This window comes from Podarcis melisellensis (genome assembly GCF_964234715.1).
Source record: "Podarcis melisellensis genome assembly, chromosome: Z".
In the NCBI taxonomy this organism is placed as follows: Eukaryota; Metazoa; Chordata; class Lepidosauria; order Squamata; family Lacertidae; genus Podarcis; species Podarcis melisellensis.
In genome coordinates, this window is record NC_138547.1 from 7498653 (window position 1) to 7520709 (window position 22057).

The 22057-nt window shown below is 46.0% G+C and overlaps 1 protein-coding gene across 5 annotated transcripts in view; it reads left to right on the plus strand.

The window, feature by feature from the left end:
* Nucleotides 1–21332, plus strand: part of ASTN2 (astrotactin 2) — a 664383-nt gene extending 643051 nt beyond the window's left edge. For 4 of the 5 annotated variants that reach the window (XM_081896297.1, XM_081896300.1, XM_081896301.1 and 1 more), the window contains 3 exons: nucleotides 12854–12954; nucleotides 15297–15480; nucleotides 20394–21332. In XM_081896297.1, coding sequence (XP_081752423.1) covers nucleotides 12854–12954; nucleotides 15297–15480; nucleotides 20394–20631 — 523 coding nt within the window. In that variant the 3' untranslated portion in view covers nucleotides 20632–21332. The remainder of the gene's footprint in view (nucleotides 1–12853; nucleotides 12955–15296; nucleotides 15481–20393) is intronic. The other variant, XM_081896298.1, reaches the window with a different exon arrangement.
* The last annotated feature ends 725 nt before the right edge of the window (nucleotides 21333–22057 follow it).

Consider the following 22057-nt stretch of genomic DNA (forward strand, 5'->3'; position numbering starts at 1 on the left):
TAATGTTTAAATACAGCTGACATGCCTAAAATCCAAAGTGCGTAGACTCACAGATCATGTTGTTAGCTGCCAGGTTTTCTCCATATGAAAGATGAATGTAAACGTTAAGCCCCCTCCCCCTCATACACATCAACATCTAAGGATGTTAGTGGCCAGATGGGCACACCACATGTATGGACTGGATTGGAGAGATGATACAGTATACCATTCAATTTAGCCACTGATTTTTGAAGTTTTCAGAGCACATTGCATACAGTGTCCCATCTCAGAAGTACTTAAAATGACTCTGCAAAGTCTCATCATCCACATAATATGGGTAGCAGACTGTGGGTGCCTCCAGGCCACAGAAGAATTCAAACAGAGATTGGAACTTTAGGTTTCTACAAGGTAAGTAGACTGAAGTGCTGTGTTGCCCCAGCACAACAAATCCACTTAAAAAAAGAAGACTTTTTGAGGGGTTGGAATGTAACTGGGAAATACATTGGACAGTGGGGTGAACAAATGATTAACAGAAAGATGAGCAAACACCCCACAAACAAATCAGGATGAATACAGGATCAATGCTCATTGTCATGTAACCCCCATGCAAACAATCAGAACGGATGCTGAAGGAAGATTAGACATAGTTTGACCACCACTTAAACTTTGTGCAAGCAAATCAGATTGCATGCTGAATAAACAGACCATATGGAAGAGCCCTGAAGCTGAATGATAGCGGCTTGGCCACCTCATCGAGTTTTGTGGTGGAAGTAAGATTTTAATCCATCTCAAAGCTCCGGTACCTAGCCACTACTATAAGCAGCTCCCTGATATTATGTAAAATCTCCATCAACAGATGTCTTTTTAATTGCATCTCCCTAAAATACATCATATCCAGGGAGCCTCCCTTGACTTGCTGTATCCCACCCGTTACATGAAGGCAGGATTAAACCTCCCTAATAAAGAAAGGCAGGCTCCAGGTGGGAATGTATGTTATTGTACCTGGCTAGGTGAATCATTGGTAGATCACATGCTTTGCTTGAAGTAGGTCCTAGGAACCATTCCTTGCAATTTCAGTTTTTAGAAAGGGTCAGATGGCAGGTGACAGGAAAGCCCTCTGCCTGAGACCCAGAGAACTACTGCCATTCAGAGTAGACAATATGGGCTAATTCAAGGATGGGGAACCTTGGGTTTCTAGAGGTTATAGGTCTCTCAACTCCCATCAACCCTGGCTAGCATGGCCAGTGACCAGGGATGATGGGGGTTGTAGTACAATGGGCCACAGATGTCCCTGGTCAAGTTGGACAAATACTCTGCAGCAGCAGTTCTCTACCATTGAAGGTCTGCTAGATTTGGCCATCTCTGTGATGCATCTTGCCTGATTATCATTCCATGATGTAAAAAGGGGGGGGGGGAGAGAGAGACATCTGTTCCACTTCAAAGAGGGGCACATATTTTTTTGCTCACCAGAAATGTGTAAACCCCATTGAGCCTGAAGCAGCAAGTGCCCTTTTCCAAATCTACACTGAACTTCAAGCGCATCCTGACATGCACACAGTGATTATTGATTTGACCTTAATTCAGCTTCGAAGTTTGTTTGTTTGTTTTCCTCTCCCTGACGGCCCAGCTTCTCCTTTCTTAGCTCATAGCATTCATGTGGATTCCTTGCCAGCTATTACTAGCACAATGTGCTTTCCCCCATTGCAAAGAGACCCAGAGAACGGGAGTTTACTGTTAAAGGGAAATGCTTTTCTAAGCCAACATAGTAGACTTGTCTACAACCAGTCACAATGACTGCCTCATCCTCTGTGGGCATTTTTCTTGAACAAACTCTGTTCCAAAGCCTGTTCCCCTTTCTAGAGCCACTTATTGGCCACCCCTGCCCATCACTTCATTCCCCCACCCCCTGTCCGTTGTGTTTGTTTATTCCAAACTCTGCTGTACCCTATCCTAAAAACTCAGGGCAGGTCATGACATATTTGCTGTGTAAACATGGTAAAGCTTGAAAGGATTTAGTTGGGTCACAAAATTAGATGAGATGTAATGGTTTGTCTAATGCAGTGTTCTTCAAACTTTAGGAAATGTTGTTTAATTATTTTTTTATTCTTCCCTTTCTTCTAAGCCAATGGTCCCCGGTTTTTCAAAAGCCAAACCACGGACCCCTACCTTTGAAAAAGTTGATAACTCTATGGTAGTTTCCTCTACAAAGCAATGTTTTGAACAAAATGTGGAATAGCTCATAATAAGCAAAGAATTTTAGATATACTTAAAAATAAAAAAACCAGTCTAGGGCTGATTAATATCTGGTTTTCAACATGTGATATATCAGCAGATAAATATTGCAATATTCTGGTATATCACGATGTCTCAAATTGTAGATCAGGCATGAGGATGAGGAAAGAAGCAGCTGTGGAGATAAAATGGGTGGGGGCAGGAGAGGAAGGGGAGTCACCCCACCACATGGTTTGAGGGGGAAGGGATGGGGATGGGGGACTATCAAGCTGCTATCAGCGGGGCAGCCAGTGGAAATGCACATCCACTGTGGCTGCTTTCCTACTAACTGAGAAAAGCTGCTCACCTCAGTGCCAGGGGAAGGCAGTGCCACGATGACCTGAAGTGTGGGCGATCAGCTGCCGTGTTCTCTCTCAGCGTGAGGGAAGGCAGCTCCGATCAGCAGTGTTATCAGCTGACAACATTGTGCAATATCAGCAGTGCCTTGAAATTGGCTGGCCTGCTCCCCCTTGCACAAAGAGTGATATTTTCCTGCGTACTGCCAGGCCAAAATGGTTATTTCAAAACAATTTTTGGCCAATATATTGAAAAATCACACTGCGCTAAAACAGACCATAAATTTTGTGATATTACCATGCAAAAATGACAAAAAAATTAGTTGGGGGGAAGCAAGGGATTGGGCCATGGACCCCCTGTGTGTTTTCTGTGGAGGGGTCCCCAGACCTCTAATTGGGAACCACTTCTCTAAGCAGTTCAGGGGAGCCCCCTTCCCCATTATTGTTGGATCACAACAACCTTGTAGCTTGGGTTGAGTTAAGATATAGTGAGTTGTTCAAGGTGTTGATGATTATGAATTCAAATCTAGGTCTCCCTGATCTAAGTCCCACACTCTATCCACTACTCAAGGTATGAGGAACATGTGGCCTTCAAGATGCTGCTGGACTACCACTCCCCATCATCCCTGACCACTGGCCATGTTGCCTAGGGCTGATGAGAAGTGGAGTCCAACCATATCTGGAGGGACACTGGTTCTGCATCCCTGTGCTGCACCACACTAGCTCAAGTAAGCAACTAATGGAACACCTATGCATACTAAAGGATGTTGGGATATGTTCTAGAATGCATGCTCAGTTCACACTGGCCTCTGAGAACTAACACCGGAGTTGGATCATGTGTGCTTTTCTTGTCCAGTGAACAGGTGTTTTCAAACTTTGCATTGTTTCAAAACAACAACAATCATCATCTGTGAACGGAGAAGTGATGCAACTCTCAACCCACTTTTAATTCTCAAAGGGTGTTCTGCACCACACCCAACACTGTTGCAGCTGTGCATTGCAGAAAAAGAATGTGCAGTAGTGGTGAGCAAGCTGCCTTTCAAGAAAGCTGGTCCACCACTGCTAATCTTTTAATTGAGGAACCCCAATAAGTTTCTAAGGAGTGGCAAATTCTTGTGGTCTCTGTGCAGGTGTGCATATGGGGAAACCTGTATCTGGACAGACCATCTTTTGAACATTATAACACTCCCAGGGTCACATAAGCAAGGTCAGAGCCAAGAGGGGATGTGATACCCACTGACTCTTTCTGCTGCTCCTTTTCCAGGTTACATTTACATGTTTTGCTCTGCCATATTGGCATGTGGTTCCTGGGAGGAGAGGCGACTCCAGGGGAGTGTGACTGGTATGGTCCCTCCAGGCACAGAGCTTCTGGAGTGCCAGAGCAGGTTCCACCACTATTATTCCAATGGAAAGTGAGAGGGAGGAGCACTGGATTTTGGCGTCACACAGGGGGCCACTGAAATCTGAGATGCCAAGGTCCAACACTTCTGGGAAGTTGCGCAGAAATGAATGTGGTCTCCTGGATGAAAACAAAGTTCGTTGTCCTTGATCTAGAGAAATGTTCTGCTGCACTTTTTGGATATAGCTGTGTTGTTGTAGCCTGATAGGATTCCAAGGAACCACACTTTGATCTAATTCAACTTCCTGTCCTAAAGCATGGTTGCATTGATATCTGAGGACTTATGTGCATGCTTACACATTCTGGGGTATCGAATGACTCATTCGCGTGTTCAAGGCACACATCAATTGTTGTAGTCAGTTGACATAAGATATCCCAATCGGAAAATTAAAAAAGCAGGATCTCTTTTAATTTCTCTTTCTTCAAAATTGATGATCACCAAATGATTACCCAAAGCAATCAGCCAGGGGTAGGGGGTCTGGAATGTCCCCAGATCCATTGCTTTTATAGACAAGTGTTTGCTATCCCAGGCTAACAATCCGGAGATAATTACCCATTGACTCTGTAAGCAGACTGCGAAGCAGCCCACACAGAGCCTGTCCAACTTTTTCTGTAAAATGTCCAAGAAAAGAGATTCCACAACCCCCTAAGGTAACTTGCTATGAGTAACTTTTAAGAGCTAGAATATGTATAGTGCTTTATTCCCCCCCTCCCCCAAATGCATAACCTATGTCTGTTTTCCACTTCTAAAAAGTAGGTTTTCTTCTGCCTTTTCAGGACCAAGCAAGATGTTAGATGCATCTTGTTTGGCCTTTCAGTCAGTCTTGCACTCTGAAAAGTCCTGGTGATTTTATGCACAAGCTCCCTCACATTAACATTGCTTTTTAGCACTAAGGAACCCCTGAAGAAAATTAATTCTTCAGTGCAATTCACTGCCTATTTATTTGTTCCCTTAAACTAAGAGTGGAAACATTTTTTCAGTCCAAAAGCCACATTCCTTTCTGGGTATACTTCTGAGAGCCACATGCCAGGTGGGGGGCAGAATATAAATGTTGCCTTTGTACAGTAGGCTAGTTTACAAACACAGACACTCACTTCTCTGTCCTCCATCCAGGAAAGCAAAAGGCATCACCAGAGTTCAAGGGCATACTCTTGCCATGCAAAAACACTCCAGGTGCAAAATAGATTGCACAAAATAGATCCCCAAGCTGCAGCAGTACCACCATTTTTCACCAAACAGGCTTGTTTCCAAGGCGATCCCAGTTGACAAGGGATGTTGGCGGCAGCCTGGTGATTTGAGATTGATATACAGCCAATCACATTTTGACTGCACACCAGTGGACTCAGACAGTGGTGAAGCTGCATGGGGGTGGAGAGCAGGCAGGGGTGTGACTGGCACGCATCCCAGGGCATGCATGCCGCCCGTGGGGGCGTGCATCCCAGGGGTGTGGCACGCCTCCCTTGGGGGCGTGGTACTGCCTGCAGGGTCGTGCACCTGATACAGTGGGGGGTGCGCAGCACATGTCTGGGAGAGCGGCCGTGATGATACCCCACTCTTGATGGTGTTGTGGGCAGTGTGCTCCCCCCCACCCTTCCCTTCCTCCACCAGTGGACTCAGGTACATTAGTAAAGAAAAAGAACTTTATGTGTGTTATAACACTGTGACACCAGATGGTGCTGTGGAGTCCTATTTTTCATCAACAGGATTTCTATTTATAAAGCTTACAACACATTTAACTGATTCCTCCGCCCCCTTTTTTTTATGTGTCTAGATCCAGCCAGTGTCACATAAGGGACAGGGAGCAATTTCTATCACTCTGAAGCAGCACTATAAAGCCCATCAGATTTAGGGGTTATCCACACTTCCACTTGTTCTGTGCCTAGGAAGCATGGTTCTGACCAGGTTTCCACTTGTCCCATGCTTTTTAGGCATGGGTCTGAGCAGTTTCCTGTTTGCCTTGCAACTTTCCTTTGGGGCAAATGTCAATCCACAGAACACCCAATTGACATTAGCTTTGATTCATGAGTAAATATTAGGTTTTCCTGGGGGGGAAGTGGTGGGACAAGTGGAAGTTTGGATGAGCCCTTAGTTTACGTAATCAGGCCAAGATGCTGCACTATAAGGTGGGCCCATCTGGGGAGGGTCTTCAAAGGCAATGCTTCCTGTAGGGCCTCCGCTACTGCATCATCTCCTTGGTTACAAGTGCAGGATATTGATTTTCTTTCTCCTTTGCTCATTGTGATGAGCCTTCTCTCCTCGCACCACCTCCAGCTGTCAGATTGATGCCAATCCCTGGAGACCCTCTCACTTAAGGGGTCTTGAGCTTTTAAACAGCTTTCAGATGTGTCTTCAGGCACTTCCAGCACTAGAACTATAAAAAGCTGATAGGCTGTAACCTTTGACTAATGGATTCAGTGTTAACATTGAACTTTCATTCAGGGCACCTTTGGCCTGAGGGCTAGCTGAAGCAGCATTTGCAAAATGCTCATCAAATGCTTTGACTGAAAGAGATGGCGAATCCTAGAAGACATGGAACTGCTTCTGGCATGTTCTAGCAGCCTCTGGAGTAGCAGTATAGAACATCTGAACGTGGTGATTCCTCCTTGATTGGAACACAGCAAATTGTGATGTTGAGGTTATATCACTAGGATATAGCTCTGTGCATCATTGTGGGGTCTTGCCAGTTCCAGATGCTATCAGCCTTGAAATAGCTCATAATTGTCATGTGGATTATTGCACCCCTGCAAATCTGAGCACAGTTATCTCCGCCATACTGTATATAATTTTGTCAAGTTACGGGCCTGCTGAGGGCATCAGAAAGCCATCTGCAAGGCCCTAAAGCCAATATCTGTAGCTTCCCATAGCTTCCTGTTGAGCATAGCAACTATAGGATATTGCCCCCAATTACTCTGGGGCAGAATCTGTGGCCTTCCAAATTTCTTTGGACTCACAATCCCTGACCATTGGTCATACTGACTGGGGTTAATAGGAGCTGTAAGTCCAGGACAACAGATTCCCCAACCTTGCTTTGGCAATTTCTTCTCAGGTTCTACCAGTGCTTTTTTCTCTTTTTTAAAAAAATGTTTAGGGGGTACTCTCATTTTCCTACTCATATTGAAAGGCTGCCCCTCAGTGAGGCCAAACTTAGATTCACAAAATGTTTAGGGGTATGTGTACCCCTGCAAAGCCCAGAAAAAAAGCACTGGGCAAGCTCTCTCTCCAACCTCTTTCCACTGCTGATTTGCTGTTTTTGTGGTGGTTGTAGCCACAGGGATATCCTGTTCTCCCCTCATAGAATTTACCCCCATCCTCAACGACAAGCCACCACAACTGAATGAGTATGCAAAGTAGATCTGTTTATGAGCTTCCTTTTATTGTGGCATTGTCAATATGCTTCACCCATTGAAATTCCAAGATCCAAGAAAAAGGCTCCATTTATTTTATTGGCACAGTGAGAAGGTTTTATGTGTTGATTTACTGATCCCTGATTATGCTGAATCACAGAGTTGCCATCAAGCAGAGGAAATGCATTCTTGTGGCTTTGATTTATATTTGTATAAATATATACTTTAAATTGAGCAGTCTCTGAGTAGACATTTTTGCACAGATATCTGAGGAGCTTACAGTGGTGAGGGCACACTACACTGACATTCCGGAGGAAAACTGCATTGCTTGGTTTTCCTGAGACATTGTGCAGTTCACACATACACAACCTTATTTTGTGAAGCTCTGAAGTAGCACTGAACCCAAATGGTGCCCAAATGTCGTAGTCTCTTTGGCAGGTGGAGAATTGGGGGGGGGGGTATTTCTTAGATTTTTTTGTGGGTGATTTCAGGGGCAGCTTGCTGTTGGTAGGATTCTTCCTTCTTTCCCCCCTGCTAGCTCTATAGGCCTGGGGTGGGGGATTCCAGGTCCAGGATGTAAGTGCTCTGGCCCTTGGGACTGGTAGGGCAGAAGACAAGCCGCACAAACAGTAGGTGGAGCCAGAACCACTCATTTTGATTTTGCGCCCATTCTCCTTCTCCCTATGGAGTTCTTTGCATGGGAGAACACAAAGAAGATGGAGCCCAAAGCTAACAGACACCCCCCACCCACACACACTGATTGTAAGTAGGAAGGCAGGCAGGGAAGGGCTTGCTGAGGACAGACTGAGATTGGCAGGGCAGTGCCCCACTCACCCTAATGGATCACCTTCTACTGATTACACCTAGGATGGTGAGAGGACCAAAGCAATAACTCTATGCTGCTGATCTCACTGTTATGGAAGGTTCACGGCAGCAGGAGATAGTCAATGCATTCATAATAGCATATCCCTTCACAACATGCCACCTTGGTTCTTTTGCATGGACAGCCCCTGTCCATCAACATGTTATTCTTGTTCACTGACCTCTTCAGGTTGGCACCACCTGGCAACTTGTGCCAAACAGCAAATTAGAGCAGGGACAGGCTGGCTTCAAGCTTACTGGGTCTATCTTGCATCTCTCTCTCTCCCCTCCCCCCCCCCAACATGAGGTCCAACATTGCAGTTGGACCAAAAAAGAGTGGCAAAGGGCAGAGCTGGGGAGGAGGAAATGGTGCCTCTATGGGGTGGGTCTAATTATCTGCATATATATGTAAGACAAATATATGTTGCTACAGATCAGGGATGCTGACACATCTTGGAAACCAGGCCAGTGGTGAAGTGCCTGTTTTCACAGCCTGCACCCAAGGATCTGAGCCCCAATATTTTGCCTGTTTTTGCCTATGTGATCTGAAGGCTGAGCTGGATTCGGCAAAATAGTTGTCTCTCCACCCCAAAAAACCCCAGGCAGCTGTTATCGCTAAGAGAAGAGTTCTTGCTGAAACACAAACACACACCAGCCTGCCTTTGTTCCTGGGCTGTGCCTTTCATTTTGTTCTGTACGCAATAAACTCTGGCATGGTCCAATCCCTTCAGATGTGGGGCCCCATATAGCAGTACTTATGCTGCTGGGAACACTCTGCTCTTAATATTTGGGCTCATCCAGCTGCACAGACCCTGTGAGGGAACGAGATGTCATAGAAGGGGAGATCTAGTCATCCACCACAAGCAGCTTTTACATGAAGATCAAGACTTTTCATATTTTCCCCCCAAAAGGGGAAATAAGGTATCAGAAGACCAGGCAGTTCCCAGAGAAAAAGAGAAGGGTGTGGGTGGAGTGGGGAGGGGTGGGGTGGGTGGGCGGGACAGAATATGGTCCTTCTAAGAGCACTTGTCTCTGCTTCACAGCCTCTGCTAAGGAAAATTTTTCAAGGAAGATGCATACAAAGTCAGTTTTCACCCACACTTCTCTCCAGTTTGCATGTAAATATTGCAATTCTAGCCGTCCTTTACATTTTCCACAATGCTCCTCACCCACCATAGCTGACTCCACAAACTGCAAGTGAAGATGCAAAGCTAGGGGTCATTTTCCCCAACTGTACCCTTTAAACTGAAGCTGCCAAGGACTGGGATCTGCTACTTTCTGCATGCAAAGCTGCTGCTCTGCTGCTAAGCTATGGACCTTCTCCATAATAGGTGCACATTATTGTACTGAACCAGCCCATTGGTCCATTGATCCTAGTATTATCTACTCTAGTGATGGGAGCCTCTAGACATTCCAGATATTGCTGGACTCCTAACCCTTCTCAGCTCCAGCCAACATGGCCAATGGCCAGGAATGATGGGGTGTATTATCCAACAACATATTTCCACTGGCAGTAGCTGTCCAACATCTCCAAGAGTTTGAACCAGGTACCTTCCACATGCAGAATTGTGCTCTGTTGCCGAGCTTTGGCCTTTCTCGTTAGGATCACAGTTCGTGACAGGTAAAGCTGAGGCAACAGATCTGTGGTACCTCTTCAGGACATATGCTCCTATGTGGAATTCACTCCCATGAAGAGGTAGTGATGGACACAATCTTGGATAACTTTCAGAGGTTAGACAAATTCAGGCTGTCCATGGCAACTATCCAAGATTGTAATGTTATTCTTCCAGTGGATCCCACCACTGTTGGAGGTCGTCTACCAGTTGCTGAGAATAGCAAGTGGGGAGGGGGGTATTCTCCTAATGGCTTCCAATGGGCATCTGGATGGCCACAGTGAGAACAATATGCTGGACTGGATGGACCACTGGCCTGATCCAGCAGAGCTCTTATGTCGCATACACAAACATGCACACCAGCATCTCCATCCAGTTGTCCCTGAAGATCCTGGATAGTCTCCACTCCGAACATACTTTAGACCCTGTGTGTCCTCAGATCCTTTTTCACAGCCTAATGGGCATTTTTACAAACCTGCTGCCTGGCTGCATTATCCCTTTCTCTCTGTGTGTGTGTGCCTCTCCCATTCATCTTATCACCATACATATATACCTCCCCATAGCATTTTCTCCCGACCCCCTTCAACATTGCAAAATTCAGATTGACAGTTTAAAAGTGCTATGCCTGGCTAGCCATCATATTTAAAGAACTGGAATGATTCCCCCAGCAGAGCAGAGCAGCTGTCCTGCTCAGCTTTCTGTGGCCAACCATGTGTTCTGTCTACATGTAGTTGATTGTGACCATCAGGTTGGCTTGAATAGGGATTCCAATCTCTCAGATTTCTGACATCTGCAAAAGGGAGAGGGACCAACCTAATTCTGACTAAAATTCCCATGAACTCCACTCCTTCCTTTGTGTCCCATGCTGGTTGTCCAACATTTCTCCCTGCTTACATTGTGTGAAAAGTTAGCAGTGAGTAACTAGGGTTAATAAAAAGTGTAGACCGGGGTGGAGAACTGGAGGGCTGTTAGTCAAAGGAAGCCCTCCTTCTTTGTTTAGCCCTCCAGACTCTCCGCAGCCCTTCACTGGCTCTGCTTTGCACCCTCTGTGAATGCTTTTTCCTGGAATGTTTTCCCAAACTCTGATGATGCCTATTGCTTGCCTTAATGGAGGACAGAGAGGGGTGTGTGAGTGTGTGTAGAAACCAGCCAACTGCACAAACGTAAAGTTAAGTTTAATTGCTGTGCCCACCTTTGCTTCTGGCTCTACCCACCCCAGCACATGGCCCCTGGAAGGCAATGCAGCATTCTACTCCACCCCTGATGCAGTCAGTTCCCACTGTGGGTGTCTGGAAGGGAATAAGCTGCACAGGTTGTGTCCCTGCTGAGATGCTCAGAATGGAGTGTTGCTTTTGTCACAAGTAAAGGAACTTTGAGGGGTCAACTTGCCGTTAAGTAACCATCCAAATCCCACTTGGCTGCATCTGCTTTCAGAAAGAGCAGCTCCTGTTCTTCTTCAAGGGCACAACTGTCTGCCTTCCATCAGCAGGTGCCCTGACACTGGGCAGCTTGGACAATCTGCACTTTGTCAAAGCCAGCCCAGGATCCTTGCTTTGTTTGTTTGTTTGTTTGTTTGCTTGCTTGTTTTGCACCACTTAGCTAAGAATGGAGAAAGGGGGGAAGTGATTGCAGATAAGAAAGGAGGAGAGGGAGAGGGAGAAATCGAAAGCTTATTCAGAGATTTACTTGGACTGCTTCTGATGAGGAGATCTTGGGTTTCTACAGTGTAAACCTCTCCAGATGCCACGTGTAGCCATGTGTTAGGCTTCTTTTTCCAGTAGAGCACAATGGTGTGCTTAGAACCACATGCACCTTGCAGAAGGATGTGTGTGCTCTCCTGCAGTACTTCAAACACTCTGAATTTGGGAGCAAGTCTTTGGCGTTATTTATTTATTTTTTATTTCCATATATGAATCACTTCCTATGAACCACCCCTAAAACAATTCAACATGAAAACAGCTTCAGATATAAGAACAATTTGAAATACAATGCAGATATAGACTGGAATTAAAACAGAACAAAAACCCTGCACTTAAAGTTTAGTTAAGAAAAAGATCTTCAAGATGCACAAAAAATCAATACAGATGACACTTGTTGATGTTTAATGGGAGGGAGTGCCACCACACCAAAGGCTGGTGGATCAACCTTCATGCATTAACCCAAAAGTAATTTTTTACATGTCAGGTGTGGGGAGAAAAGCACCCCTACAACACTATTTCCTTTGTGTCTTTAGTGTACATTGGAAACACCGCGTTTGGTGGCAGTGTACTACCACAAGACTTACAGGGCAATTCAGAACTGGTGGGGTGTGGCGGAGCATGGCCATTACCACACTTGTTGATGTAGGCTGTGATGGAAGGCAGGGGGGTGGTCCAGTTGTTCTGCCAGGTGCTGCAGTTGGGCCACAATTGAACCCTGTGCTTTCAAACATTTGCAGTGGGTCTGACTGTGTACCCTGAGGCAGCTCAGTCCATTCCTGCCCCTGGACCAGGGAATGGGTGGGGGTGGAAGTTCATAGATCCCACCTGCAGACTTTTTGTTAGCCTAAATATTCAGTGGGCAGAACTCACCTCCCTACTGGCAGAATGATGCTAGCTTTGTAGGTTGAGGGACATCTTCACCACATCCAATCACAGACCAACATGAAGGGTTGTTGGCTTGCAACCTAAGCCATCTCTGTGAGTCTCCCTTGAGCCTTCCTGTAGTCTAGGGGTGAACACCCCATGACCCTTGGCCTGATTTCAGCATATTTTCGCCACCTGAGTACTGGTAAGCCATCCATACCACTGGCAAGAGTGATATGTGTCCCCATCTGAGCAGTCTACCAGGAAGAGAAAGGGGTGGGGTAGTAGGAAGAGTGAGATGAAAAGTGATTAGCTCTGCCCACTTAATTGGTGGGGCCTCAGGCAGAGAGAGATTAATCCCAAGGGAATGTGGTCCTTGGCAGGAGAAAGGTTATCGGTTCCTGCTTTAGTCTGACAACATCTTGCACCAGAATGTATGGAGGTTACCATAATTTCAGCCATTCCAGCATATTATGTTAACTTTACTTTTCATGGTTGAGGCCTTATAGTTTTCTTCTCTTCCAGGTTCACCCTCTATGCTGTGGACACCCGAGGAAGACACTCCGAGCTGAGCACAGTGACTCTGAGAACGGCTTGCCCATTGGTGGATGACAGCAAGGCAGAGGGTAAAAGCTCTTGACTTCAGAGCTGAGTTATGGTCATAATTGATCATAATCACACCTTCATAATTGCCCCTCCCCCCGCGCACACACACAAGTTCTAAGCAACCTAGCACACTGCTCAGATATTTCCAGGGCAAGGTCTAGAGGTGTATGATCCACCATCCGTTATGAAGCTGCACAGGGTTGATTTTGGTCAAAGGTGAGGTGAAAGACCACCTGTGAAGCCTCTTCATGCTGCTCTGAGTCCAGTCAGGGGTGGATGGGTGTGGTGGGGTAGGGGAGGGCAAGGTGGGATATTGCCCTCACAATAATGTGACATTTTTCTCAATACATTTGTACCTATATGCAAGCTTCCCATGAAGTTCTAACTGGCCACTGTGAAGATAGTGTGATGGATTAGATGGGCCTTTGGCCTGATCCAGTAGTGTTTTCTTAATGTTCTTATATTCAGTACGTGCACAGCAGTTTAAGAATGATATTAACAAGCTGTAATGTATACAGAGGAGGGCAGCTAAGATGATCAAGGGTTTGGAAACCGAGTATTACAAAGAACAGTTTAGCCTTGTTTCATGTTTAGCCTTGAAAAGAGGAGACTGGAGAGATAAGATAGCCATGTTCAAATATCTGAAGGCTTCCAGTTACAAGAAAAGAGTTTCTGACTATAATAAGAAAAGAGATTCTGACTATAAATAACTTTCTGATAGTAAGAACTATTTGGCAGCATAACTAACTCCTTCAGAAGGTGGTGGACTCTTCTTCCTTGGAGAGCCTTTTAAGCAGAGGCTGAGTGACCATTTGCCAGGGATTCTTTAGCTGTGATTTGGCATTACAGGGATTTGGACTAGGAAACCCTTCGAACTCTACAATTCTATTATTCAGTTAATCTGGTAGATCCTTCCTCTGGAATTCTTGCTTGAGTGGACATCACCTTGTCTTTTCCCAACCCAGAGCTGCAGTCTTTGATCCCCCAATAGTAGAACAGTAGATTAGACCCCCCAACTAATCTGCAGTAGCAACTTTGGCCAGATTAGTGTCCCTCCTTTTCGCACGTGTTGTATCCAACATCTGCTGACCAGTTGTTTGGCACAAGGCATATGCAGCTCATTAACATTGAAACTTGTGAGGGGGTTACCTGAGAACTGCATCCAACACTACATTTCCCTGTTTGAATTATATGTATGTGTTTGTGTGCGCATGTACATGTACATGTGTAGGGATGCTGGCAGCATGGACAGGCCAGATGAAAATACAAGGCCAATATACCCTGGACACCTGCTTTATAATCCTCACACCTCCTCCTTGCACTTCAAAGAGGTGTGTCTTGTCCCTTCATGTCCTTGAAAACGCAAGTGAGGAACTAATATTAGACGGAGCCTTCAGATGCCTGCTGTAAATCAGAAACTTGCTTTGTTAGGATGGATGTGCACACGCATAATGTCTTAACTACTGCTGAGCCAAAATGCCTCTCCCTTCCCTAGACCTTCTCCACCATATTCCCAGGGTGCAAAGTGGTAGTGGTGGGGATTTTGATGACTGAGGGTGGGTGTTGAAAACAGTGACAAAGTGCTTGCCCAACTTCTCAGTGGTGTTACACGTGCTGCCTACTAGTATGGTGGGCACAATTTCTCTAGTGCTTCCTTCCTACCTAGAATGCACCAAAGCAAGAGCAGAAAGCAGCTCCCTATGTTTCTAAGAGATGACCTGGTCTCCACTGCTGGATTCCCATTCTGCCATGGCCATAGCTTAGTGGTAGGTAGGGTTGCTGCTCCATATACAGGAGGTCCCTGGGTACATTACTAGGTAGGGCTGGGAAAGACTTCTGTCTGAAACTCTGGATCTGTGTAGATCAAAGGTGGACAACCTCTGACCTTCTGGCCAGTGCTTTTTTCTGGGGGTACTCAAGTACTAGCAACTTTTTAATTAAAAGTGTGGCACCTAATATCAAAAATTCATGGTAAGTACCAGCACCCTTTTTTCTTTTTTAAAAAAGCAAAAGCACTGCTGGAGTTCGGCTCCCATAATCCATTACTATTGGTCATGCTGGGGCCACAAGCTCTTTATCCCACTGGCAACTGATGTAGACAATCCTAAACTAGATAGATCAGTGATTTGACTAGGTTTGAGGGAACTTCCTTTATAGAGGAAGGTGGTGGAGGAGGTGAATATTGGACATAATTTCATGAAAACTTTTCCAGCTACAACCCATTCACCCTCTAAGACTCCAGGTCCAAGCCAAAAATGTATCTAAAAGTAATTTTTGTTCCATTCCATTTGGGCCAAGATCTGCTTCCTTTGTGCTTAGATGATTATTGCCCCTTCCCACCCCTCTCCTACTTCCTTTCCAGAGGTAGCAGACAAGATCTACAACTTGTACAATGGCTACACCAGTGGGAAAGAGCAGCAGACAGCCTACAACACTCTGATGGAGGTCTCCACTTCCATGCTTTTCCGCATCCAGCATCACTATAACTCCCACTACGAGAAATTTGGGGACTTTGTCTGGCGCAGTGAGGATGAGCTTGGACCCAGGTAGTTATATCCAGCAAGCTTACATTTGTGACCCCTTCCTGAAATCCGGGAGCACAGTGTCGAACCAGCCCTGTACTGCCAAATTTTTTATGCTGCCTTAAAAGTTTTGGTTGCTCAGGGAGATGCTTTGGCCTGCAGCCTTGTTGGCGTGTCACACATGTCTGGCATCCACAGAGCTGAATGTGCATGCCCCTCCATTCTGGCCTCAAACACCTCCTGACACTGTCCAAAAAAGCACTTGCCTCCTGCTTAGGAAAAATCCCATTTTCTTTTCTCCTTTCCCAAAGATCCCTGGCCATCTACAAAGCCTCCAAAAGAGGAGAAGGGCAAGCCAACTCTTTTTTGGGGGGCGGGGCACTTCTTAATGAAGTTTTAATAGCAGAAAGTTTGTATTCTTGGAGGGTCATTTATTTCCCTACCTTGAAATGTTTATCAGAGGATCCACAGATCCACAGTAAATGCTGAGCCATAAAACTTAGTGGCGAGCAGGGAGGCTGTTGCATCTGCAGCATAAATACATCACACCAAAGACCTCCAGGGCCCAGTTTCAGGAGGAGCCACAGATTGCTGCAAACAGCTGCTTGCAGTACGACCCAGTATTCAGTCAGCAGGAGACAGGAAAAGGCTGAGCTCATAGGTGGCCTTGGTTGCGATGCTATGAAGCTAGCCAGCTCTTCTCTGCACCTGCCTCAATCCCTGTCTGGGGCCATCTTTCTCTCTCTCTTTTTAAGCCCTCCACCAGCCCCACTGCAAGAATCTCACTGTTCCTCCTGACCCCCAATTTGTAGCAAACATTTGTTCCAGGAAAACAAGAACATATCTGCACTGACCACATTGTGATCCAAGGGCAAGCGGCATGTAGGAGCATAAGGAGCTGCCTTATGCAGTCACACCATTGGTCCATCTAGCTCGTTACTATATGCACTGGCTGGCAACAATTCTCCAGGGATTCAGACAGGGAATGTCTCCCATCCCTACCTGGTGGTGCCAGGGATTGAACCTGGGGCTTTCTAGGTGCAAATCAGATACTGTAACAGCTGAGCTATGGTCTGTCCCTGAAACAATACAATAAGAGCAGCAGCAGTAGACAGGATGTGAGAAGGTTCTCACGTCTGTGGTGCTTATCAAAAGCTTGCGACACCTATAAGGGGTCAGTTTGTGTGCTACTGAAATGAGCTGTTTGGCAGTTTATTGATCTTTGTTTTTAATTCTTTTATGCTTTTATTGCATGGTCTAATCTCATTTTTATTCTAGCAAACCTCTTTGATACATTTTTTATTATATAGTGGCATACAAGCATTTTTCATAAATAAATTAACCCTCATCAACCCAGCCAGCACAGCTGGTGGCCAGGGAAATTGGAGTTCCACAGCACTGAGGTAGGTAATACACTCAATTACTGGTGCAGATGAACAATAGGCTAGATGAACCCATGTTCTTGACTTTGCAAGGCAACTTCATATATTTTGACATCCATATACCTATGATAGGTTTCCACCCTGCCCAGACCTTGAACCTAAGATATCCTCAGATGAGGTAGGTTTCTGTGGCCTACAAGCAAGATAAAGTGCCTGCAAGTAGTCTGTGTATGGCAGGAGTGAGCTGACTTCAAGCTTGTGGGGTTCTTCACTAGGTCCGCAAAAGACTCAACTCTAAAATAAAACAATTCCATGCTAAGCAATTGGCTAAGAAAGTGAACTGATCTCCAAACCCTTCAACAGAAAAATCCCTGTTGGTTACCCTAACCTTTTTTTCTTTTCAGAAGTATAATGGAGGAGGAATTGGGGGTTGGGCCATTTTGTTGCTGCTACTGTTAAAAAAAAGGGGCATCTGGAAACCTTGACGATCTGCTGCAAACCACCCAGAAATCAATCTAAATCACTCTCCTGGCCACCACATTCATTGTAAGGCATACCATGAAGTGCCCTCCCTTTCTTGATGCTGCCCATTAATGACTTAATCAATTACCACTTGTGTAATATTATTACTGTTTTCTGGAGTGGGTTTGGTGGGAGGCAGATCAGCATTTGAGACAATTTCATCTCCAGGTTTATAAAAATCCACAACTTCCACAGGGAGAACTTGGAGAGGACCCAGCACATGATTTATGGCCCTGTCCTGGCTGCTTTTCTAATTGATTTCCTTGCCTTCTCCAGGAGATACCTTGCTCTTGCCTTCCCTGTTTCCTTCTCCCTTCCTTCTCTTTCCCTTGTCTTCTTCTTCCTTAAGGGGGGGGGGAGGGGTGGTGCCAGGAGAGGGGAGATGTCAGCCAAAGATAAGCCTAACCTTTACACATTACTTCATTAACCTTTTCACATAAGTGAATCACACCAGGAGCTTGGCCTCAATATTCCCAATCTTCCAACTTTTGCTGAAAGGGAGCTTGTCATAACAAATGTCTCTGAAGGCTCCATTTCCTCCTCTTTCTCTCCAACCTGTTCTCCCTTCTAGATTTACTCTTGCATGGTGCTGCTGCCACTTCTCCCAGCCTGCTTTGTCCCATCCAGTCACGGCTGCTTCCTGTAAACCACACCCTTGAGGATCCTTGCAAGCAGTGGACCGCTCCAGGGGGCTGTGGGGATGGGAGCAGACCATAACTCTCAACTGTCAGGCGGTCATGATGGGGATTGCTCAGGTGGTAATAGTGGAAGGATGGGCTCCTCAGCAAGGAGCAGAGGATGACTCTCAACCTGAGCTTCTTTTAAGTCCCAGAGTCATCTTTTGTAAAAGTACAATGCTAAGCATCCATGTAAATAAACAAAAGTTTTTCACAGCCAAGCTACATAACTGTTGACTGATGCATGTTTGCCTTCAACTTGCTGTCCACCTCTCACCCCCTGCCAGCTGCCCATTGGTGGGTGGTGCATGACCATTGGGCAGAGGGAGACAACCACTCAGGTGGTAGTTGCTGAGGAGCAGCAGCAGCAGCACTGACTCCTTGATTCTTTTCCTCCATTGGAGGGCAGACGTGGGAGTGCGAGGTGGCCAGTTCTGCACCCCCTAAACTAGCCTTCAGTAGCCTTCAAGTGTGCTTGTGTGGGTGTGGTGCTGCTATCCTTTTGCCAGCAATCAAGTCACCTTCTGAAGATGGAATGGGACATTATCTTGTCCTTTACTTCAGGCAGCAAAATGTCTCGATCCAACTCTGGCTGGTGCCCTCTAGGGAAGAGGGCAGGGAGACCAAGAGTAGGTGGAACCAGAGCCAATGACAGGCAGAGCATACTAATGCTAGTTTTGCCTCCATCCTCTTCCCTGCTGAGGAGCATTGAGACTTAGGAAGAGGAAGCTGACTACCAGGGTGTGTGTGTGTTTTAAAGAAGTCAGGCAGCTGGGGGCTGGCTGAGGGAAGTCTGAGGTTGGTGGGGCAGTGTCCCAGTCACCCATACAGAGCAGCATCCATTGCCATCACCCTTTGTTGTCTCCGTTTCATACAATGTGTAAGGAATTCAGTCTTGGAATGAAGGTCCAAGGGGCCATTCTCTGTGCCAGAGGCACCAGCTTGGAGGTCCAACGTTGTGTGTGATAGCTGGGTGTGCACAATGTCATGACATCACAATGTGATGTCAGGAGGAGCCTGGGATGGAGCTGAACGTGGCAGCTGTGCAGCTTCAATGGCCACAGACGACTCCACCTCCTTCTGGCGCTGCTGCTTCAACCTTCCTTCCCCTCTGTGGCAGAAGGAGTAGGAGAAGGAGCTGGTCACTGAAGCCATGCTGCACTCAGCTGAATACTTTTTGGACACTGGGGGGCCAGCCTAACTCCCCAAATACTGGGCCCCTTCAAAGGGCTCAGCCCCCAGAAGCTGGCACTTCTGTTCTGCACACATCAACAAATAGCCCATCTCCTTTTACAAAACATCTTAGCTGGCAACTCTGAGCTTCAAAACCCCACAAAGCTCCCCATAATCAAATAATTCCCCTGTTTAGACTTGGATGACTGAGAGCTCTGCTCCTGACATGTCATTAGCTTGAATTTACATTCCTGCTGGGAAACCCCAAAGCTGAAACCCAGAGCTTTACTGTGGCACCAGAGGGAGAAGAGAATAATCAATAGTCTTGGAGCTTTCAAACCACTGTAGTAAACACTTCCTTTTGATTTAGCAGCGTCTCCAGAGTGCTTTCTTCTGACCCTTGGCCTGTCACCTCTTTCAAGTTCACTGCACTTGACTGTTCCTCTTTGACTTTCTTCTCACCACAAAGTCAGCACCGCTTAGAGAGCAACTGCAATCAAGGAAATACAGGTCTACAAAGGGGGGGGGGGAACGCTAGCACCTGCTAATTTGGGGCAGCCTATTGATGCTGGCTTCACGTCCTTGCACTTTTACAAGTGTGCTGGAGATGGGGGAGAAATCCTTTTCATTTCACATTCACAGGCAAACCTGTCTTAATTCACACTTTCTGAAGCAATATGCAAACCAAAATGCAGGCCAGCCTCTCAGAATTTTGCAGTGGATTTCCCCAACCAAGAAATGTGCATAGACTAGGTATGGAACAGAAATGCATATGGTAGGAACAATAACATACTAAACTGAATTATATCTGGGTTAGTTGTTTACAGGATGTTTGTGTCTCAGGAGAAATGTGCATTAAATGCTGATGAATTTCCAAGATGACACTATCTCTATCTAAAACTGATGCGGAAACGTAGACAGTGGAACTTAAGTTTGGGTGGGGGGAATAAGAAATCAAAATGGACAGAGTCGAGGGTTGTGTGGACATTTTGGGCCTAAAACAAAGTTTCCCCAAACTCTGGAAGAAATGGAAGCATTTTGGCCCTGAATTGAGGAAGCGTTTGGGGAGCCCCAGCGTATCAACAGACGATGTCGGCCGCTCACTGCGGCTGCCCTGGCTGCTTCTCCCACACCTGGCGTCCTTCTCCTGTGTAGTCTCAGACTGTCCCGTTTTCCCTTCCAGAAAAGCTCACCTCATCCTGAGGAGGCTGGAGAAGGTCAGCAGCCACTGCTCAACCTTGCTCCGCAGCGCCTACATCCAGAGCCGCACGGACACCATGCCGTACCTGTTCTGCCGCAGCGAGGAGGTCAGGCCACCTGGCATGGTGTGGTACAACATCTTAAAGGACACCAAAATCACATGTGAGGAGAAAATGGTCTCCATGCTGCGCAATATGTATGGTGAGTCGAAGGGGCGATGAGAGGATGCAACGGACCAGGCAAGCTCACGGCGAGAATCTCTACTGTGGTGGTGACTTGTGGCATCTTGGAAATTTGAAGCAAAAAAAAAGAGGAATGAAAAACCACATGGGACTTCATGGAAAGTTGCAAATTGAGAGATCAGCAAGACTTCTTTTTTTTGTTTGTTTCCTTTTTTCAACTATTATTATTGTTGTTTTTAAAAAGGAAGTACATAATTTTGCTCAGTTTTTTTTTAAAGTGTCTCCTTTTTAATCTCTCTCCTCCCCTCTCTTCCTCCCTCCCTCCCTCCCTCTCTCTTTTGTCCTTACTAAATGCCTAGACTATGTGATCAAAAGTAAAGAGAAAGAGATGGAGAGGGAGGGGAGGGAAAATCAAAAATAGCTGGGGAGGGGGACACAACAGTGATGGGTAGGATAATCCCTACTACCCTTCAGGATGGACTCATTTGCCCAGGAAGAACTATGTCCCAGAAAATGTGTTTAACAAGCAAGGAGCCAAACAAGAGGCACCATCCTGGAGGGAAGAGATGGAACAATTAACACGAGGCAGGGGCAAAGGCTTGGCTAGAGACCCTTGGAAAGAGTGATGAATGCAAACACAAAATGCTCTTGAGTTTACAGAACTTGCTGTTCACACAGCCATCTTTTAGCAGGGTCCTGACAGGTTGTTCTGTGCATTAAAACATTCATATTTACTTCCACCTTCTCTGCCTGCCTGACGTTTCTTCAATTAGCAGTGCATTCATTTGGGGTTTTTTTGGTTTTTAATTATTATTATTTTTTTAAAAAAAGTTTACACACTTCCTTATTGCTTGCTGCCTTTGTCGATCAGGAAGGTTTAGGGTTGGGTTCCCTCCCCAGAATTTGTTCCAGGAATGAGGTGATAAGCGGTGTGTCTTTTTAGTATGAGGTAGACCTGAGATAATGGAAACTTTCAGAATCATGGGCAGGTAAGGAAGAAGCAAGCGTTGGGGAATATAAAAAACCAAGTGGTCCATGAAAGGGTTAGGAAGACATGATTTTCCCAACAGTTTGTCTAAAAACATAAATTTGAATATATGTATAAAAGAATCTGCATTTTAAACCATGCAGCTGTACACAAGATCATAGCACTTGCCTTATGCCAGATCAGACCAGTGGTGCGCCTAGCTAAGTATTGTCTGCATTGACTGACAGTGGCTCTCCAGGGTTTCAGCCCAGTACAGTGGTACCTCTAGATACGAACGGGATCCGTTCTGGAGCCCCGTTCGCATCTAGAGGCAAACGTATTTAGCAACGGCACATCTGCGCACGGGAGCGTCGCTTTTCGCCGCTTCTGCGCATGCGCGCGACGTAATTCTGCATGCGCAAGAACCGAAACCCGGAAGTAACACGCTCCGTTACTTCCAGGTTGCCGCAGAGCGCAACTCGAACGTGCTCAACTCAA